Raw genomic sequence first — 20,193 nt, forward strand, 5'->3', positions numbered from 1 at the left:
GATTGCTGCGAAAATTAGAAAGAGGATGGGCCAAGTCCAAGATAAAAGCAAAACAGCTGTGTCTTGTGACTGACTTTCTTACAAGAAATAAGTGACATCATATGTTGAGCTAATACATCGTAAGCCAGGGCTGAAAGACTTTATGCTGATACACTACCTGGTACTGGGGCAATGCCGCACCATAAACTGCTATTACCCCAGACGTAATTAACCTAACATATTTACTCCCGCCTGAAACCAGAATGTGAAGGCTGCCGATTCAGTAGACACATATTTATACTTTCAAATGTTTTCATTTATTTTCAGTTATAAAAACACGAGTTACACTTTCTGTGCAATATGTTAACTTCAAAACTTTGAAGAGACGTGCCTACAATGTGATTTTTCTTCATCACAAAGGAAGACCGGCATCGTACAACGCCATAACAGCTGGAGACTGTTTACATGCCGTCACCAGAGATATTAGTGTGAACAGATCACGTTTAATTCAAATTATTTGAAAGATAATTTGGGTGGTGGCATTACTATAGGTGGTGCGATTCCCCCCCACTTCCACTAAATCGTTTATAGTTTTCGCTACATTGTTCCCAATTTTGAGGGTTTGATATGTGCGTATACGTTTGAATTAATTTTCGACATTGGTACATACATTTAGTACGTTGCCAGTTCTTACGTGTACTTTGAGTAGTGTTATAACCATTAAGAGGAAACCAATGCTACATCTTGCACCACTGTATGTTTCCTCATCTTCTCGCCCCAGCCACATATTCCGTTACTTCCTACCAAGCTCCAGCCGCCATTTCGGCAGAAAACAGTAGTGGTTTCGTTCAAGATTTTGTGCGTTAGCATCTTTACCACAGTGCACAGTTCTTTAATGTAACTATGGAATTAGAATTTATTATTGTATAGTGTTCAGTGAAGGATATCTGCGAATTAATTTTAATTTGTTTGATTAACTGTTACATAAGTTCTGGTTACTGTGTCATTTGAGTGTCAATTTTTTCCCTCCAATTTATTTATTTAGTTTAATTCTTCGTTTACGTAATATAAGTTCTGTTTATTGGTGCAAAATGAAAATTTACTTTTTTAAATAGAATTTGGAACCAATTTTAGAGTGTTAGAAAATAATAGTTTCAGTTTAATTGTAATTGTGTTACAACTTTTCCATTTGCTAATAAATGTGTGAACAGGTTTAATTTAAATGTTAATATAATTTATGACACGTGTGAAGTGTTGGCATACACCCATGTTTGAATAAACGGAATTATTTTATTTCATTAAGGACATGGTGGTGATGTATTTCTTATATTAAGTGGAATAAGAATTTAGTTCATAATGGATGAGAATAACTATAGTGAACTGTCAAGCCTTTTCTCATTAAATGAGTGGAATGACATGTCAGAATATGATAAAAAACGTAATTACAATCTCCTAGAAAACTACAAGGTTTTTCAACCATTTGGTAAGTTTTTAAACTAGGGAAAATTTAGTATACATACTTCAGAGTTACTCAGATACCAATATTAAGTGGATCGTGTTTTGTGGAAACCCTATAATTAATTATCAACTGTTTATATTAAAAAAGTAATATTTAGTTTACTTAGGAGTGATTGAAGAAATACAGGCCTACTTTTGGACATTTACTCTGTTAAATTAAACCTTTCTCACTATGGCATCATTTAAACTGACTTTAATGTCATTATTGTCTCATTTACTGCCTCCACACTGACATCTGCAATCACTTTTGATGACAGTTGCTAAGGAAATAACATCGTATTTTAATTTTCTGAATTTGTCCATGTAGTTATTTTGAAGCTTAAATTTATTCTATTGTATCACACACTGTTAGTTCAGTTTTATTAAACTATGTTGTATCTGATGATTAGTATTTAGGCAGTGGGAGGGTGATGCCAGCAATTTATATAAGACCACAGTCCTCTGATGTCAGTAACAGGAGACTTTGAGTGCATTACCATTTATACAGGTTTTGAATGTGTTACATATAGGGGCACAAAATTTGGTAATGTGGTGAGTATTCTCCTGTTTTGCACTGTGTACATCCCCAGAATACTGACATTTTTAATTTGGTAGCAGAATGTATTCTACATCTTATAATTTGGTACATATCTTTTCTCTACCAATTAATTTCTGAGTCCAAAGAAGGCTTTATCACACACTTCCATTTCTTGGACAATGCTCTTCTAAATGTAAGTTTTGTTTCCTTGTTAATCATTGGTTAGAATAGTTATATGGGGAAAGCTGGAAAGACACAGTTATTGTACAGTCTCTTAAATAAATAACAGTCAGAAATGACGAAAAATGACTGAAACATGACTGCTGCCAATAATAATGATGGAGCTATGATTTAAACTTGTAATACTTATATATGTTCCTTATGTTTGTCTAAAGAAGCCAGCTGAATTTATAGACTGATATTTGAATAATTTTATTATTATTTTAACATTGCAGTACAAATTTTATACAAACCTTGTTGCATTTATGACTCCATCCCAACTTGCACATTGTTGGCTACAATAATTAATTAGTTACTGGCGCTGAACAAAATAGTAAATACTGATTTTGCACAGTGGCCGTTTTTGTTTGTTTTATATTTTGTACAAAAACAAGCTTCATAGGTTTTATATTTTGTATAAAACATATTATCATGTAAAATTTCAGGAGAGTACATTCAAAGATGTTGGTACTAATCCAACTTCAGAAGTTCAGAAGTACATGTAGAATGATTTTAATGATAATTGGTCATTTGTCTTAATAGTTACTAGTGAAACACAAACATAAGCGAAAATGTACTAGCAGGCCCACGATAGAGAGATTAATAAAAAAAATTCGTAGTACGGGATCAGTTTTGGATAAAAAGAAGAACAGGAAACGGAGTGTATTGACGGAAGAGAAATTGGATGAAATTGGGGCTTTCTTAGAAAAAAGTCCAAGGAAATCTTTGGCACGTTTAGCTGCACAATCTGGCGTGTCATTGGGATCTGCTCACACAGCAACGAGACTTCTGAAATTGCGATCATGTAAGACCACTGTTGTTCAGAGACTCACAAATCCTGACACTGGTGCTTGCCTGCAAGCACAAGGAAGTCACTTTGAACATCTTTTGTGATTTAAGGTAAGAACAATTAATGTAATAACATGTATTAGTATCGAGAAATATTCGTAGTTCGCTGTTACTAGCGGCACTGAAACTGATTCGCCTGTGACTCACGGGAATAACACGCTATCTCTATCCCACACCAACAGTGCACTCGGCCGAGCACGCAATGCAAGCAAGGCCGTTACAGCATAAATTGTAGACCCGGTATTATACTTGTGTCAAGGCTGTTATACTTTTAGCCGTACTAATGGGTTGTAAAGGGAAGGACACATCTTTACATGGTCCACTGCAATGCTCTAGTGAATAATTTATAGTGACATAATTATTGCTGTGTAACAATAAACATGCTATTATGGTACAAAATTTAGGTTAGGTTAGTTTTAGGTTGAAACTTTTTAGTTTTGTTTTTTAATATAATTTGATGTTTTGTATGGGTGCAAAACTCACTCTGAGGGAGGAACACAGATTGCAGGTGTTTGAGAATAGGGTGTTGAGGAGGATATTTGGGCCTAAGAGAGAAGACGATGGGGTGTGGAGAAAACTGCATAATGATGAGCTTAAAAATCTGTACTCCTCCCCCAGTATTGTCAGGGTGATTAGGTCGAGAAGAATGAGATGGGTGGGGCATGTAATGTGCATGGATGGGACAAGAGATGTGCACCAGGTACTGGTGTGGAAACCTGTGGGGAAGAGACCGCTGGGGAGACCTAGACGGAGATGGGAGGATAATCTCAGGCGGGATCTATGGGAGATAGGAGTCGAAGGAGACTGGATTTTGTTGGCCCAGGACAGGGTCCGGTGGAAGGCTTTGGTTAATTCGGTGATGAACCTTTGGGTTCGGTAAGCCATCTAGTTATTTAGGTAGTTAATATAATTTGATAGTTCCATACAATAGCTGTAGTTGAACCAACTTTAAAGCACTCAGGCAAGCAACCAATCATATTAAAATATTAGGGGATGGAAGAATTTTTCGTGACATTAATTAGCCTAGAAAATGTTTATATTGTTCTGGACCCAAATCATAGTGAGGTAATAAGCTTTGAAATGAGTATCATTAACATTCCATGTTTGTCATCCTATACAAAGATGTGATTTGACATACCACTGCTGAGTGCTGCATCTCTGAAATCTGGAACAGATTACAGCCATTTGATGTTAGTTGTGCAGCACATACAGGTGGCATTTGGTCATAAAAGTGCAGCAAATTATTTTTGTTGGGTATGGTGACAGTTCTAAAAACCTGTGAAAAACATCCTTCTTACCATTATGTGTACAGTTTTGAAGAAATTTCTAATTTCAAATGGTGAAAAACTTTTATGAAGTTAGGATGAGAGAAGCAGAAAGGAAAAGCGACTGTCAAAATGTTGTAATTAATTAGAGCAATTGCAAACATGAGTCCAAGCAATGGAGATATGTAGAAGGTCCCTTAGAAGGATTATAAAGTGAGAAGAACATAAGAAAAAAGTAAATTCATTTGGACTCCTATAAATAAGCATAATGTCCCAAAGATGAAGATAAACAACAAAAATCTAGATAAAAAAATGAGCATATCTACTGAGCCCCCCCGAGGAGGGAAATTGCCATATTTCGTTACTGAGGCCACGATCGTCCCAGGCCGGGAGGTGGTACGGCTTGGGGAGGGTAAAACGGTGAAAGTTAAAAGAAAACCAAATGAAACTGCTTCGAATAATCGAAGTGTATTATTTTATGAAAAATATAAAATAAACAGAATCAAGACAACTTTCAAGGCTCAAACTCCGGCTGGGTATCCGACTCCAGATGCCTCAACCTCCCACAAACCCTGACTTGCCTTCAGACTTTCTCCTCGAGTCGTTCTCTCCGGCGGACACACACAGACTGCCCTTCTGCCCTGCTGTCTCATCAGGGTCTCGATGCCGCCGACTCCAAAGACCTTGGAGAGGGGAGATAAGCCACTTCGAGCCATGAGGCATGGCTCTTCCTCCCCCCCTAAAACTGCTCCCTGGGCCGGGGTTGTCGTAGTAAACGTGCCGGTAGCTTGGATCGCCGGTGACTTCAGGTCTGCCCCAAAGCAGCTCCCATTCTTTATGCGCGATCCCATCACAACTCCACGGGACTTTTCTGGCTGTTGAGTTTCCTCTCTGGCCCGGTCCAGCCCTAGTTAACCAACCTGAGCACCCCGGGCTCCCCCCGGGTGTCCATATTGATACCGAGCTTTAGCGCGGGCGTACAGTCAAAGTGGCATACAGCAAACCAGATCTCCAAGCCATAAGTCATTACCAGCACGTCGGAGCCCTAGCCCTGGCTTTCAGCTTCGTAGTGGGCAGTTTCCTTATGACAGCAGGGCGCCAAAAGTGCATGTACACAGAGACGCCGAGAGTCACGACCGAGAATACCCCAAAAAGAAATTACAAATTAATGTGCTTGTGGTACAACACCCAACCGGAACGCAAGCCTCAATTGGTGTTACAATGGAACATACAGAATGGTATTCTGCATAAACAAGAAACAAGAATGTAACTTCACAAAAACAATGTGATAACTTTTCACAAACTTCTGAGTGCCCTCATATAGCATTTACACAGATCGAAAGAGAAGTTTTTAACATTATAACCAACTTCGAACATACAAGATCTGTTATACAAACATTTCCCTTTGAAAATTTTACTTCTCACTTGAAGCAAATTAACACATACACCAAAGGTTTCAAATGTTTGCATCTCCAAGACATTACGAATACTGCACTTGGTTTTATCTCCATCCCTTTTGTCACTTCATATTACACCAAACCTCTTCTCTTTAAGTGAGGCTGGAATTTTCTCAGCAAGGACAAGCGGATTCATTTCCACTCCAATGAGTTCATCCCCAGTCAGCCAATCCACATATACAGGATGCTTATATTTTCCTTGATTACAACATCTCGCCTCGAGGACCGACACAACAATGCCAAAGGCATTTTCATACAGTTATGACATATTCATTCAATACTCTACAGCACTATATCTAAACATCATATCCATAACACTCCCCAATATTAAATATTATATCTATTACATGTCCATACCTTACTCTACGGTACTTAAACTAGACACTATACCTATCACATGTTCGTAAAACACTCTCCACCTAAGTACCAAACTAAACTAAACTTAAACTGAACTTAAACTAAATACTAAATCTATTATAACTATGACGGCCATCCTATCTAAGATCTATATGTGTCATACTATCATTACTTACAATATACCATGCCATGTGTATAGAGAACCTGTCCCCTTGCATGGCAAAGGGGACGAGGGGGTCTGTGTGTGTCCATCGGGCAGTCTTCTCCGGCTAGTCTACACGCCCTATTGTTTTGGGAAGGAGAGCCCAAAGGATTTCTTTTTCCCCAACTATGCCCAATTTGAACAGTGAATTGGCCTTCATCAGAAAGTTCACCAATGCCTTTGGCGAACTGCCATCAACCACGTCGACAGGACGAATGGATTCCTCCACGGGCATTTCCCCACCAACCGAAGGGAGCCCTCCAGCTTTAACCTCAGCCAACTTAACATCAACGGGATATTCAGGTCCCCTTACTTCCATGCGAATCGCCGAGATCTCCCGTTCCTCCTGTGTTCGCAAGAACGCGACGAAGCGGGATCGAAGCTCGGCAAGAGGACCAGTGGCATCCACTCGGTACCTCTCACAGAGCTTCGTAAGGTTCTCCTTACTGAGGTCGTAGACCCAGCCAATTGTCGGAGCCATGAGAGAGAGAAAAAAAAACACCAAAAACTAATAAATAATAATTAATTAATTCCACCAAACCGCAACACCCAGTGATCTAAAGCAAGGCCCATCCAACGCCCCACCTGACAAACTTGCCCGCTAGCACGCTCAAATACCAACAAGCGCTAGCACCGGCAAGGACGGCAGGCCATAACAGAACCTGTCTGTGCCACACGGTGTCCTAATAGCGCGTTCACCACAACACACTTAGGACCTACAAACCGTCAAAACCGTTGGAATCCAAAAAAAAAACTACCGCAAACCAAATTTACGTTCACCAAATTTCCGAAAAACCAAATTTCCGAAACCACGCTCTGCTACCATTTGAGCCCCCCCGAGGAGGGAAATTGCCATATTTCGTTACTGAGGCCACGATCGTCCCAGGCCGGGAGGTGGTACGGCTTGGGGAGGGTAAAACGGTGAAAGTTAAAAGAAAACCAAATGAAACTGCTTCGAATAATCGAAGTGTATTATTTAATGAAAAATATAAAATAAACAGAATCAAGACAACTTTCAAGGCTCAAACTCCGGCTGGGTATCCGACTCCAGATGCCTCAACCTCCCACAAACCCTGACTTGCCTTCAGACTTTCTCCTCGAGTCGTTCTCTCCGGCGGACACACACAGACTGCCCTTCTGCCCTGCTGTCTCATCAGGGTCTCGATGCCGCCGACTCCAAAGACCTTGGAGAGGGGAGATAAGCCACTTCGAGCCATGAGGCATGGCTCACTACACATGAAATGGAAGTGACCAATTCATACACATTAACTTAGCAAACTTCTATGAAGTTGTCCTTTATTTAAAGGCATTTTGAAGCAGTTGTGATAGTGCAGTTTTATTCTTTGCTGAAGACCAGTTTGGCGTGGATCCTCACCCTCAATTACCATGCACTCAGCCTCACAAGACTGGCGACACTTTCAAGGTCAGCCCAAGAATTTGCAACATTTTAGTTTGTGTTGCTTGAGAATAAAGTTTATTTCTGGTTGTTCTATTACTTGTAGAAAAGATGATTAACCTGAGTGCCATGTTGCCTTCATGTTATATAATAATATAAATGTTGCTGTTCTGATTAGGCCTTGGATGATGTTGTAACTGGTATGGTGCACAAAGTGAGATTCAACATTCACATTCAGATTTCATCACCACCACGTGAATCATCAGCCTACTTTTTAGACTTATAACCTATATTTAAATATACGTCTAATGGTTATTGCAGAAATCGGTTGATTTGTAGACAGTTTGTATTTTTAAGATACCAGAGCCAAAGTTACAAAGCACTATTCCCACACCATGTGGCTCAACGTGTCGTAGAATCTCCCTAAGCATGAGGCCGCTGGCGGCTCACACAGTATAGAAATTGTTTTCAAGATTTTATATCGGAGTCGGTAAATTTTTACCAACTCCACCTAAAATTGCTTCCGACTCCACAGCCCTATTATGAAGGTAGCTATCCTGTGCGTTGTAATACTGTCATATGGTAGAAGATTACAGACGATTCAGAGGTGCATGCTCCCTCCATCATCAGGGAGATTATAATGGAGGCAGCAAGCATCTGTCAAATGTGGGTAAACTTCTACCACATGACGGCATTACAACCCACAAGAAACACATCTTAATATTCATCGCTGTGAGGACCTGGAATTATATGTTAATAAATTTCATGTTAATAATGTGGATTATGCTGAGGTGAATGATGTCTGATGACTGAGATGTGCTGTATTGAACATACAGAGTCAAACACAATACAGAGAGTTGTTTAATTTTTATGAGCTTAGTCTTTGTTTTACAGTGAAGATACAATTTCATAACATTTGTCTTGTCTTATAAACACTGCAGCAAAGACATTTTGGTATATATTAATTTGCCTGCTTACATGTGACTTCTGTAATATGTATTGCAGTGTTTCTCATTTGTGTTACCTTCTCTGGATAAAATCCACTAGCAGCACCCAACCACAGTGATAACCACCTCCTTTGGTTTTTAAGATTGTATCTGATATATGCATTACAAATTATAAAGTTAGGGAGTGGTGCTTTTTATTTTTGCCTCAGACAATCAGTGATATTTTATTACTTATGTTTGAAAAATAGACAAGAAAATAACAAGCTACTTATTAGATAAATGGCTACAGGCTTTTACCATATTCAACCAGTTTTAGGCTCTATCAAAAGTATTATTATGGAATGAATTATCTGTTGGTAAGTGTAATTTTGCTTGTCTGTCACAATAATATACATGAATGAACAAAATTATGTGATGTTAAATATATTACATTTACAGATTAAGATTAAATACACACTTAGGTCATATTTGCAACCTTGAATTTATTCCCAAAAATATAATTCCATCATGGCAAGCTGTATTCATCAACTGACCATAGACAAAGTCCACAGCTCATGTGGTTAGTCACCAAGTTCTCAATGTGGAAGCCTGGGTTGAAACCCAAGGCAGTCCATGTAGGATTTATGGTGGGCAAAATGACACTGGGACACACTCATCTCAGAGATCTTTAGTTCGCTCAGACACTAGATTATTATTGTCTGTTGCTCCACGTTATTTGTGGGCTGTAATGTCAGGTTTCCAAACAGGCAGTTGCGTCCCTTCACGATAATAACAGTTATGCAGAACATTGCAATATTAAAATCAAAACATTACACAATTTAAATCAATAATTTAAAATATAGAATTGTCTGTGGATTGTATAAAATCTATTGTTGCCGTGTGAAATGTAGCTCTGATGTTTCTCCTTTATCAGTGCTAAATGAAAATTTGGGACCAGTTTCACATGGAGCATTAAACTTTACTATTATGGGGTGACCATTTATTATTTCTTATCGTAATTTATCTTTAATGTTTGCTTATATAAAGTTGTTCCACTGGCCCAGTGTGTGTTGTGATCATCAGCGGTGTACTGATGTTCTATTTCTGTGTTAACTACAGTGGTATTCTGTGATAATGGGCCAGTTCCTGCTTTCCTGACTACCTTAATCCTATAAAATTATTGCAATAATCATTTGACATTGCCCATAACAGAAATATTAACCAGCCATGTGGAGGGTCACACCCGTGCACTGAAAAATGTAATTCTGCAAGCCCTCCCTCACTGGGAGAGCATGCAGTTCGAATGCAGCCACGAAAAAGTCAAGCAGTTTATCTAAAGTCTTATTTAAGTATTGTCACAAACTACAGTGAACTAAGGGAGTGAATATAAGACCAGGGAGCAGCTGTATTGCCACACATTTTGTTACATTATTGTGTTCCATTTTCTTACTTGAAAGTCAGTTGTGGTTGGTGTTTAGTATTTGGGGAGTGTTCGCACTGATGTAATTGAAGCTCAACCAAAACGGTCACACCGGACTTTAAATTTCCTGATGGTCTCGCTGAACCAACTCTTGGTTGCTGAGTTCATCATTAATTATATTCCAGATCGACTTTTCTTACTGAAGCGGGTGAAATGGCCACAGGTGTGAGTAGCAGTGAGTTGAAAAAGACTCTAGTTGCATGACTTAACAGCAGGTTGAATCAAAGTCAAATTGTGACAACCGGAAGGAACTGTATATTTCTGTTGAATGTGAGATGCCAGGTGCAAGAACAGTTGCTTCAAACTTGAGTTGAGTTGCCGTTATAGTGCGAACACTCCATAAGAAGTGTGAAGGTGTTTGTTGAACAAACTATTGCAAGAAACTGACTGCTGTTGTTATTTTGTTTTGTTTTGCTTCTTTTTGTGAATTGAATGGTGCAAGAATCAAGTGACACAGTGGCTTCTACACCTAAACGTGAACCTCATGTTGCACCATTCTAAGACCAGGTGAGATATCTTATTTAATTTTAGAAGCAACCTACTTACGTCATCCGTTAACCAATATTTCTACAATTTTATGTGTGTCCTGACAGTGGAACTCCGTGTCGATGTTGGTAATCTAGATTGTAACGTCATGAAAATGTGCAAGTAGATGCTCCAGTCTCTTCCTCACTGTGTCAGATGTCCTTCGAAGGACATCTTGGCTGGTTCAGAGGCCTTTCATTTGTTTCAGTTCCAATTATCTTAAATTTCTGTGGCTTTTCTTTAGTTTTATTCTGTTGAAACCATCTTTTCTTAATATTTTTCATTCTCTGTTAATTTCAACTGCCTGTATAACTACTTACAGTTATGCCAACAAACACAGTTGCAATACTTATGGTTTCAGCAGTCTCAGATCATATTTTTGTTCTCTTGGGGTCGGTTGGTGAATATAGTGACTCAAAACATGACGTTCGTGCCGTCGTGCGTCATGCGCTGGAATGACGGAGAAGAGTGGGCTGTTTATTTCTCAGTGCTCTGAGTTTTTACCCAGCAATGATATTTTGTGTTATGTCTGCTTTTTTCTGTTGGTTTGTCCCATTCAGTGTATGGCTTATTTTCAAAAATATCAATAACTCAGATTATTTGGCATCCTGTGCTAAGCTATTCAGTGAATGATGCACTGTAAATATGTGCAAGGAAGAACATTTTGCCTCACTTAAGATAATGTCCAATATTTTCATTGACTAACTGAGGAAGACCTGAATGAGTATAGCTGTTGTGTGGACTGAGATTTCTTCAATGTAGTTTTCAGACACATTTAGTTTAAATGAGATTTTAATATTGACCTTCCATACAATGTTACAATGGCATGAAGGACTCAGATGTCTGATGTGAGTACCTCCACTCATGAATGCATTAACTCCCCCATAAAGGTAATCACTAAGCAGGTTTACTTTGTCATTTTGGCACTCAATGTTTTCTCAGTATCTCTCAGCCTTTGCTCTGGAAATTTTACTTACAGAATTGGTTTCTGTTCACAGAATTTCTTGTTTCAGGTTACATAATTAAGTTGAAGTTTTGTGAATTATGGTACAGTTTAGCATAAATGTAGTTTATTTACTTCGATAATGAGAAATCTATTACTTTCCACTGTAAAGACTTATGTTCAGATATTTTGTCCACACTGAATTTCTTAATCCAAGTTTGAATATTCTCATTTATAACACTGTGTATGAAGTATGTGGTGCTGTCTTCCATCACTAGTGCCATAATTTCTCCAGGTATGTATGACTGCCTCACACACTTCTAGTTTACTTTATACAACATTCATATCTGTTAAAATAATAAAAATAATTAGTGTTAGTGCCCTAACAAAGAATGTGATTCTGAATTTGTCATTAGCAGCCTCTGCATGTACTGCCTTTGACCACTCCTTGAAATCTCTGAAGATCATCCTGGGGATGCTGGTGACACCAGCAGGATGGACATTCAACAAAGTGGCAGGAGTGGAAAATCCAGTAGGAATGACAGCACCTCAAGTTGACAGGAAGACAGGGCATCAGTTGAGAAGACTGCAGAGGTCCAGTGACTTAACGCCGAAGAAAGTCTTCTGAATGGATGAAGACATCAGAGTGGTGAAGAAGAATCATCTTCAATGCCTATCCTGTGCGTGCTTGCAGGAATTCACAGCCAGTCCATTTATTCTCCATCGCAGTACTGTATAACTGGACTTCACAATGTGTAACTTTGGCTTACAGGAATAAGCAGTGTAGAATGTTGAAGGTTTTCCAAAGTTTTGGCAAACACTTGTGCTGCTATCATCAGGGTGGATGTCTTTCACAAAATTCTAAAGCTTCTTCTTGACTTGGCTTTGTGGACTTGATTAGAATAACTGAGGAGAAATGATCTATTCAATGTGGCCAGGTGTACTGCTAGCTTCCAGTTGCTTATCTGTTGATCTGTGCTAATTGTTATGCATAGCTATGTGCCAAATTCCCAATCTTTTGATGATTATAGTATTTTTGGACATTCTTTCTTGGTGGATTTCTCTTTTTTAATAGAAAAGTTTGCATTTGTTTCTCTAATCCTGTTCCAAGAATGAAATGGAAATTCATTCTGATACTGCTCAGCTTCATAAAAAAATTTATAGTGGTATTGGGCTCAGAACTTGAAATACTTTAACATCAAAGCACCACATAATCTGTGAAATATAACTCATCTCAATTTAATTATTTCAAATATTACAAACAATGACAATGCAATCTGGCTTTCACAGTAATAACTCTGTTCATATCTGTGCAGGAACTATGCTAACACATTGCTCTGCTTGGCCTACAAATCTGTGCACTGACTTCCCTTACTCAGTGCCCACTTATACCCATATACCAGCTTCAGTGTTCTGTGCATGAATTGCATAACCATTCCTTTGTCAGTACCATTCTTCTGTCTGAGTTTCATATCTCAATATTTACAACTAAAAAAAATTAAAAATTAAATCTGTGGCGTAACAGCTCCAGAGAGCCAAAGCCGACTAGCTTGACTGCTGGCCTCACGTTCACATGCCTAAGCAGAGGTGAACGATCAGCCAACCAGATATATAGAGTGACGTGTGGTCAGCACGACGATCCCCCAGCCATTGCTAGTTTTCCTGATCAGATTAAGCTACTCATTGTAGCTCCCCAATTTCCTCACGATGCTGGGTTGGCACCGGTCCCATGCACTGGTCGAAAGCTCATGAGAAAATTTCTTCTCCCCCGAGACTCGAACCAGCGCGCATTCCGTATCGCCGGTCCGAAGCATGATGCCTCAGACCGCGCTGCTACGGCGCGGGGACGCTGAAAATGAAAGTGATGTTTATATTAGTATTAATATAAATATATGTCGTCCTCAGTAGACTCAAAGTTCGTGGGTTCAATCCCGGCCAAGGTCGGTGGATTTTTAAGGGCGATAAAAATCCTTAGCACAACTTACTTTGGAGGGGAAGAAAAGCTGGCAGTTCCATGTTGTAGATGTAAGGCATGATATGAGATGTTTCGTAAGCAAAATTCAGTGGCCATTTCTCACCCAAGTCTCTCGTGATTCACTACTAGATGGCTCTGGCAGTTAAATCAGGATAGAGTAGAAGTTATGCAGTCAGTGGGTTGGTCACTCACTACTCATAAATGCACACTTCATGACGAAGAATCCTCTGAAACAGGAGGCGGCAAAAACCGACAACCAGGTTGTAGAGCCAAGAAAACAATATAAATATGTGATTCCATGTATGTCCTTGCCTGGCTTGATCAGTTCTGTTGCTGAGAACACACAGGTTTTAGTTTGGTTGTTTTATCATTCACTGTTCTTTTAAACTTTTGAAACAAGTAGTTCTAGGAAGAACTCATAAAGCCTACTTTCATATTGCACAAACTTCCAATCGTTGTTATATACTAGGTAATGTTAGTTTATAATTCACTAATAAATTGCAGTTTCATTCCTGAGTTAGGATGTAGGTGGTCATAGGATTGACTCCTACAAAAGTCGGACATTTTTGGTTGGTTGCAATTATGACCATGTTACACACTCCTGTAGTTGTTGTTAGGTGTTCTTCCTGCTCTATTATGAGTGAAAAACATGTTATGGACTTGTCTATGTCCGTCAGTCACATATTTCCTAGGAGGTAGGTAGAAGACCTGCTTTATGAGGGGTCATTGTTGCAGATCATATTTTCATTGCTGTTCCATTTGTTGTTATTCCTTGTCTTTGCCTTCACTATGTTGAACACTCCTGTTGATGCTGTCGTACAGAGTATATTATTCAGGCCTCAGAGAGAGGACTCAAACAGGGCTGGACCGCTTCCAGGCACTGAATCCCTTGGGAACAGCCCCAGGTAATGCCCCTCATAACCAGGCCATTCCCCAGCATGCTTGCTTTATTGGAGCCTGACCCCCTTGTGTTTTCTGTTTTTGGAGCTCTGTTCCTCAGGCTTTCTCTCCTACCGGCGACCGTGACAGGATCAAAATAATCCCAGAGGCCGGGAGGTCATATGGCATAGGATTATCACAGGGGTTAACCAAAATACAAAATAAATGCACTCCCAAATTACCAAAATGTATTTTAAAAAAATATATAAATTCAAAAGGAGGACAAACCGACACAAATTCCTCAAACCTCCCAAGGCTCAGGCTTTGGTCAGGGTAACGACTAGTTACGTCAAACAACCCAAAAACCAGATCTATCTGTCTCCAAGCTCTCTCTCTTTGAATCGTTCTCTGCCCGGTGGACACACACAGACTACTAAAAAATATTGTTTTCTATTTGTAAACTATAAAAACTATGTGGTAAAGAGTTATGGTCATATCAGTGATTCAAAATGGACAACAGAATACTTTTGAATTTGATATGATTATAGTAATCTGTGAATATGATAAAATTTTGTATAGTAAGAAGCAGTAATATGATTAAAAATTGGATATTAACATTATATAGAAATTTATAAAACATGGTGACTTACTAATTTTTCCACTTTCAGTATCAAAGTCAAAAGCCTCAACTTTCCTTGTTGGGGAATCATTGTAGTACATTAATTTAGGTGTTCATTCCAAGCCAGTCCATTTGAAATTTTTATTCTTGCCACATGTTTTGTTGATTTCCAATCCTTAGAAAAACTGAAAAGTGATCCAACTGGAGGATAGTCAGTTATTGAATCTGTTTTTGGGCCCATAGATTCTGTTAAGAAACAGAATGATGTCTATTTTATAAGCTGAAGCAAGATAGAAGTGTACACGTGTCAGCAATGCAGCCACTGTTACTGAATAATGATACAAGTGTACAACATGCAATAGAAATCAAGCTTCCTTTACTTTGGTATCCATCTGGAATTGGTGCCTTCTTCATAGGCCTGAAGATATGAAAATTGCTTATTTAGGGTTCACTGATGATCAAAGTACATGGTAACCATTTCCTTACCAAGTTATTTGCTTATTATATAGATGTTTCACCTGCATTCTGGATTTCCAAAACTGAATTATAGTGATGACATCAAGTTTCATTACAGACTATGGCTTTCTGTTGAATCTTGATCTCTAATAATTTCATCATATTTTATTGCATGTTCACCTATCAAATTCAGAAAACCAATGCTTCCTAGAAGTGAGTAATGTGGGGGAGTGGACAAAAGAGGCCATCTGCAAATCTATTAGAATGCTACCCTTTTAAAAATAATATTATTACTGTTGAAAGATGACTGTCAGTGAATTTCCCACACTAAACTACATCATTATAAATGAGTGAATGCATTTCATGATTTTAAAGATAATGTTATTAAGCCTATACTGTTAATATTTAATATTTCAGTTTATAAAGTATCAAGTTGAGTTCATTGCTTGGTGAAGGCTCCTATCAGGCATTTCAGCATTGTTTTATTATCTACATTTGGAGCATTAATGACTGATGAACAAGTGCAATGCTGATAATATAAAACACATTATATAACGTGTATCATATCAATTATTTCCAGACTTATAGATTTTGAAAACCTAGGAAAATGTGAAGTGCAGAACAGTTAGATACATTTATATATTATTATATAGTCTGGCAAAGGAAGAGGAGGAATTACAGAACATGATGGACAAGTTAGTGGAAACAGGTAGAGAGTATGGAATGGAAATCAACATTGAAAAATCAAAGGTAATGAGGATAGCACCGAGAGCAGAACCATTGAACGTTGTAATTGGAAACCAGCAGCTGGAGAATGTGGAGCATTTCAAGTACTTGGGAAGCATAATCATGACGGACGCCCTATGCACCAAGGAATTAAAAGCAAGGATAGCCATGGCCAAGGCAGCTTTCGTCAAGAAGAGGATACTTCTCACTAGCAAGTTGGGCTTGGAGATGAAGAAGAAACTAGTGAAGTGTTACGTGTGGAGTGTCGCTCTGTATGGAGCAGAGACTTGGACACTCAGGAAGAAGGAACGGAAATACCTGGAGAGTTTCGAAATGTGGTGTTGGAGAAGAATAGAGAAGATCAGGTGGACGGATCGAGTGACCAACGAAGAAGTATTGAGGAGAGTCAACGAGCAAAGAAACATTCTGCAGGCGATTACACGAAGGAAAGCTAACTGACTGGGTCATATTATGAGAAGGAATCGATTACTGAGTGATATCACCGAAGGCCAGGTTGAAGGAAAGAGAGGACTAGGAAGAAGATTGATACAGCTAACCGACGATCTTAAACAAGGAAAGAAGATGACGTTCCAGGAATTAAAACGAGAAGCCGAGAATAGGGAAAACTGGAGAGCTCTGTTTGGGCAGAGCAATGGACCTGTCGTAAGACAGAACACTGAATAATAATATAGTCTGAATATTATGTCATTTAATTATTAATAGCTGAAGTCTGGGTGGAAAATAAAGTTCCTCTGTTAGTGGTTGCAATGAAGGTATTATAAGTTATTAAATTCGTATTGAAAAACAACATTTGACTTGGTAGCTTCTGGAAATGTCATGCTGATTTTCTGTTTGGTTCTAGTTTAATGTTGCTTGATTTACTTTTATATGTAAATCTGTAGAAATAATTTTGCATAGCATATATATATAGGGCATACACCAAATTCAGTGCATAGTAACAGAATGTTATGCATGATGCATCTGGCTTCATTCCATACCTGCCCAGAGTCGACCAGTGGGATCTGCCTTGCCATCGTTTAGCCTGTTATCCTGAAGTTCTTTCTCATTGTCAACAGCACTAACATATTTTACATCTGTAGGAGTGCTGCTTTCACCATCCCATGTCAGTATAGCAACATTATGCCCCACAGTAATCACAAACTTGTCTTTTGTCCCTTCAAGTGGAATGACAAGTAAGATATGGACACCATCTGAAAGAATCATAAAAGTGGAAGTGACTAATCATGCAAGACAGCTCATACATCGTATTTATAATGTGTTATTTTTCCATGAGGTTCAGGATGGGCAGGATGAGGTCACAAACCTAAGTATTGGTATCACTGATTTGACTTATGGCCATATTATTTAGCAGGACTGGATTATGATTTTGGGCAACTCAGAATGTTCTTACAAATATTATTTAAAGGATTGTCCAAACATTTATACAAATTACAGTGGCATACATATTTGAAGGATGATTCAGTAATTTAAGAATAGGACTACATGGTAAATATTTTGTTGGAGTCCCTTAATATATTCATTTTTGCACTGATCTGCACAACTGTCATAGAAGCAATAATTGCTACTGAGTCTAAATAGTGATGTAATGAAATTTTAAAAAGCCAATGAATGTAGATTGTGCCTATCTTCTTGATAGATTACAGAAGTGGGTGAATTGCATTATGTAATAAAGTGAATAAAAATATAATTTTATGTAGTTCACTAGACAGGAAGTATGGTTGAAGGGAAAGAGAATATGTAGTCGTTTTAAGGGTCTTTGGAAGGGAAGGATGAATAATGAGGCTGTAATATATAACCATAAGACTACATGGTGTCATAACCAAGACAACCTTTGTATAAATGTGAAATTAAGATTCATTTCATTTGTGGTTTTGCAGGTATGTGTCGGCAAGTCATGCAATGGTTTTAAGGTTTTGAGGTGTTTCTGTGGCAAGTTTTCTGGTTCGTCTTGACATAATTTTTGCCACCTTGTCCCAGTGACCTTTCTATCCAGTGGTTACCAGGGACTCTGTCCCTGGTGGTCAAATGAGCTGAATGCTGAATTCAGTGCTGGAGTTAAGAACACATGGAATTTTATTTCCACTTTATTTTTAACCTTTATAATGAATGATATTGAATGTAAAGAGAAAAGTGTAGCAGAGGATCATAAAAGCTGGGGGAGAAGAATAGAAACATTTATTATGAAGCAGAACGTTTCAAATTGAATCAATCTATCTTCAAAGCAGAAGAATACATTAATGTATGATGTAATAATACTGTGGCAATTGAAAGAATTGTAAGATGAATGTTGTCATGCATTCCAGTTCAAAACCACAGTTTCCATTTATATTATTTTTGAAATTTTGTACCTCATCCATTTTGATGTTCATTTATTGCATGCACAAATATACTGTTGACATAGGTAATCAGTAGACGTTTATTGACAGCTGTCATGTCTTCCTGTTCAGCTCCAAGCACACTTTAAGATTTTGGGAGATTGGTATGTCCTTGAACAGATAATGGTATGATTTTTCTTCCTGATGCTGTGTCGTGAGCATTTACGTAGTACATCTTGTTTAAATTTTTGTTTATTGACTAATACTTCGTTATTATGGAACAGTAGTGACACATACCATTTTTCATTGCTGTGTGTTTATTTCTGGCTGGGACATAGTTGTGGACTGTAGGGCCTTTAATGTCAACATAATACAATGTTTCAGCATCGTGGTCCCAGTGAGGCCCTTCGCAGAGGAACGCATGTGTAGATATTTTTTCCACCTCGGGTCCAGACATCTTCCTGCTTAATAGAACAGACATTAAAGACAGTGCTGACAGGTAGCAATACACCAAAATTCTTAATACTTTATACAAGTATTTTGCTCAGTCTAATTTGTTATCTTCGTAGTATCTGTTGTTCTGTTACTGAGTTTCTTTTAATGCATTCACTACTTTGGATTAGCTGTGAAATTTCTCAAGATCAGAGTGGTCCTGATATGAGCATATACTTTTACAGTCTAAACAAGATATTTTAGGTATAATAAAAAAAATTAATCTTGTCAAGTAATTGAACCCAAGTCTCATGCAGTCTGCTAGAAATTCTTTAACTTTAGTACTAGACTGCCAAGGACATTCCCCAGGCAATTAACCATGGTGCCCAAAGTAATAACATGGCTGGCTTCAGTCGGCTGATGCTATAGATGTCAAACAACTGAAGAAAACTACTACCGTAACATGTAAGTTATTTGTAAAATTTGAGGTTTTCACAGCGGTGAGTACAAAGATTTCTGTCTTCTGGGTTGTTGCGCTGTGTAGACTGGTCGATGTTAACCAACGCTCTGATGATGGAGGCAGTATGACCTCTGAAACGTTGGTTAACATAGACCAGTCTACACAGCACAACAACCCAGAAGACAGAAATCTTCATGTAAGTTATTTACCTGAAGATGGCTAAATAAGGTCAGAACATGTATATCATCATCATAGCATAAAAATCTGCACTTTGTAATTAAACACTTAAAGGAGTAAGCAGTGCCAATAATATGATGATTTTTGAGTTGCATGTTGACTGATGAAAAATACATTTTTGTGCCAAACAGTGCAACAGTCTGTTATTTTGTTTCTTGTTTTATTCGTGCAGTGTTCTGGATACAGCTACAGAAGCACAGACTAGTATACATTAGAGGCTTAGTACAGTGAACTTAGGGAAAACATAAGCAGGCTTAAATCTAAATATCATGAATGTATTTAAGCTTGTTGTGAACTAAGTTATCCTGTTTATTTGCACTAGAAATTAGTGATTGTGTTTTTTCTAGTTTCTGCAGTAACTAATGTAGCTTGTATCTTCTGTATATGTTCTTCACTTCATAAATAAGAAAACTGTTCTTTGACTAAGTACAATCCATAAT

The 20,193-nt window shown here is 38.2% G+C and overlaps 2 protein-coding genes, 1 non-coding gene and 1 pseudogene across 6 annotated transcripts; 1 reads left to right on the forward strand and 3 right to left on the reverse strand.

The window, feature by feature from the left end:
- Positions 1-657: 657 nt before the first annotated feature.
- Positions 658-20,169, forward strand: LOC147874191 (uncharacterized). 2 transcript variants are annotated; one of them, XM_087346413.1, is made up of 3 exons: positions 658-876; positions 1,283-1,462; positions 12,050-20,169. In XM_087346413.1, the coding sequence occupies exons 2-3, from the start codon at positions 1,336-1,338 to the stop codon at positions 12,259-12,261; spliced, it is 339 nt and encodes a 112-aa protein (XP_087202539.1). In that variant the 5' UTR covers positions 658-876; positions 1,283-1,335; the 3' UTR covers positions 12,262-20,169. The 2 variants fall into 2 exon arrangements, with proteins under 2 accessions (XP_087202539.1, XP_087202540.1); XM_087346414.1 differs by having other exon boundaries at positions 663-1,462; positions 12,053-20,169.
- Positions 2,422-7,577, reverse strand: LOC110835959 (uncharacterized). Of its 3 annotated transcripts, none has more exons than XR_015534474.1 (2): positions 4,929-7,576; positions 2,422-3,088 (listed from the first exon to the last, which is right to left on the reverse strand). XR_015534474.1 is itself a non-coding variant. In XM_087346412.1 (2 exons), the coding sequence occupies exons 1-2, from the start codon at positions 5,196-5,198 to the stop codon at positions 3,035-3,037; spliced, it is 324 nt and encodes a 107-aa protein (XP_087202538.1). In that variant the 5' UTR covers positions 5,199-7,577; the 3' UTR covers positions 2,422-3,034. The 3 variants fall into 3 exon arrangements, 1 of the variants encoding a protein (XP_087202538.1); XR_015534475.1 differs by having other exon boundaries at positions 4,221-7,576; XM_087346412.1 differs by having other exon boundaries at positions 4,929-7,577.
- LOC147874192 (signal recognition particle RNA) lies at positions 5,121-5,429 on the reverse strand. Its single transcript, XR_015534630.1, has one exon.
- Positions 14,322-19,105, reverse strand: LOC110835957 (regucalcin-like; annotated as a pseudogene).
- Positions 20,170-20,193: the final 24 nt, after the last annotated feature.

Source organism: Zootermopsis nevadensis, unplaced genomic scaffold, assembly GCF_977971745.1.
Source record: "Zootermopsis nevadensis isolate Lab colony 2312 unplaced genomic scaffold, Znev_1.0 Znev_ptg000010l, whole genome shotgun sequence".
Classification (NCBI taxonomy): Eukaryota; Metazoa; Arthropoda; class Insecta; order Blattodea; family Termopsidae; genus Zootermopsis; species Zootermopsis nevadensis.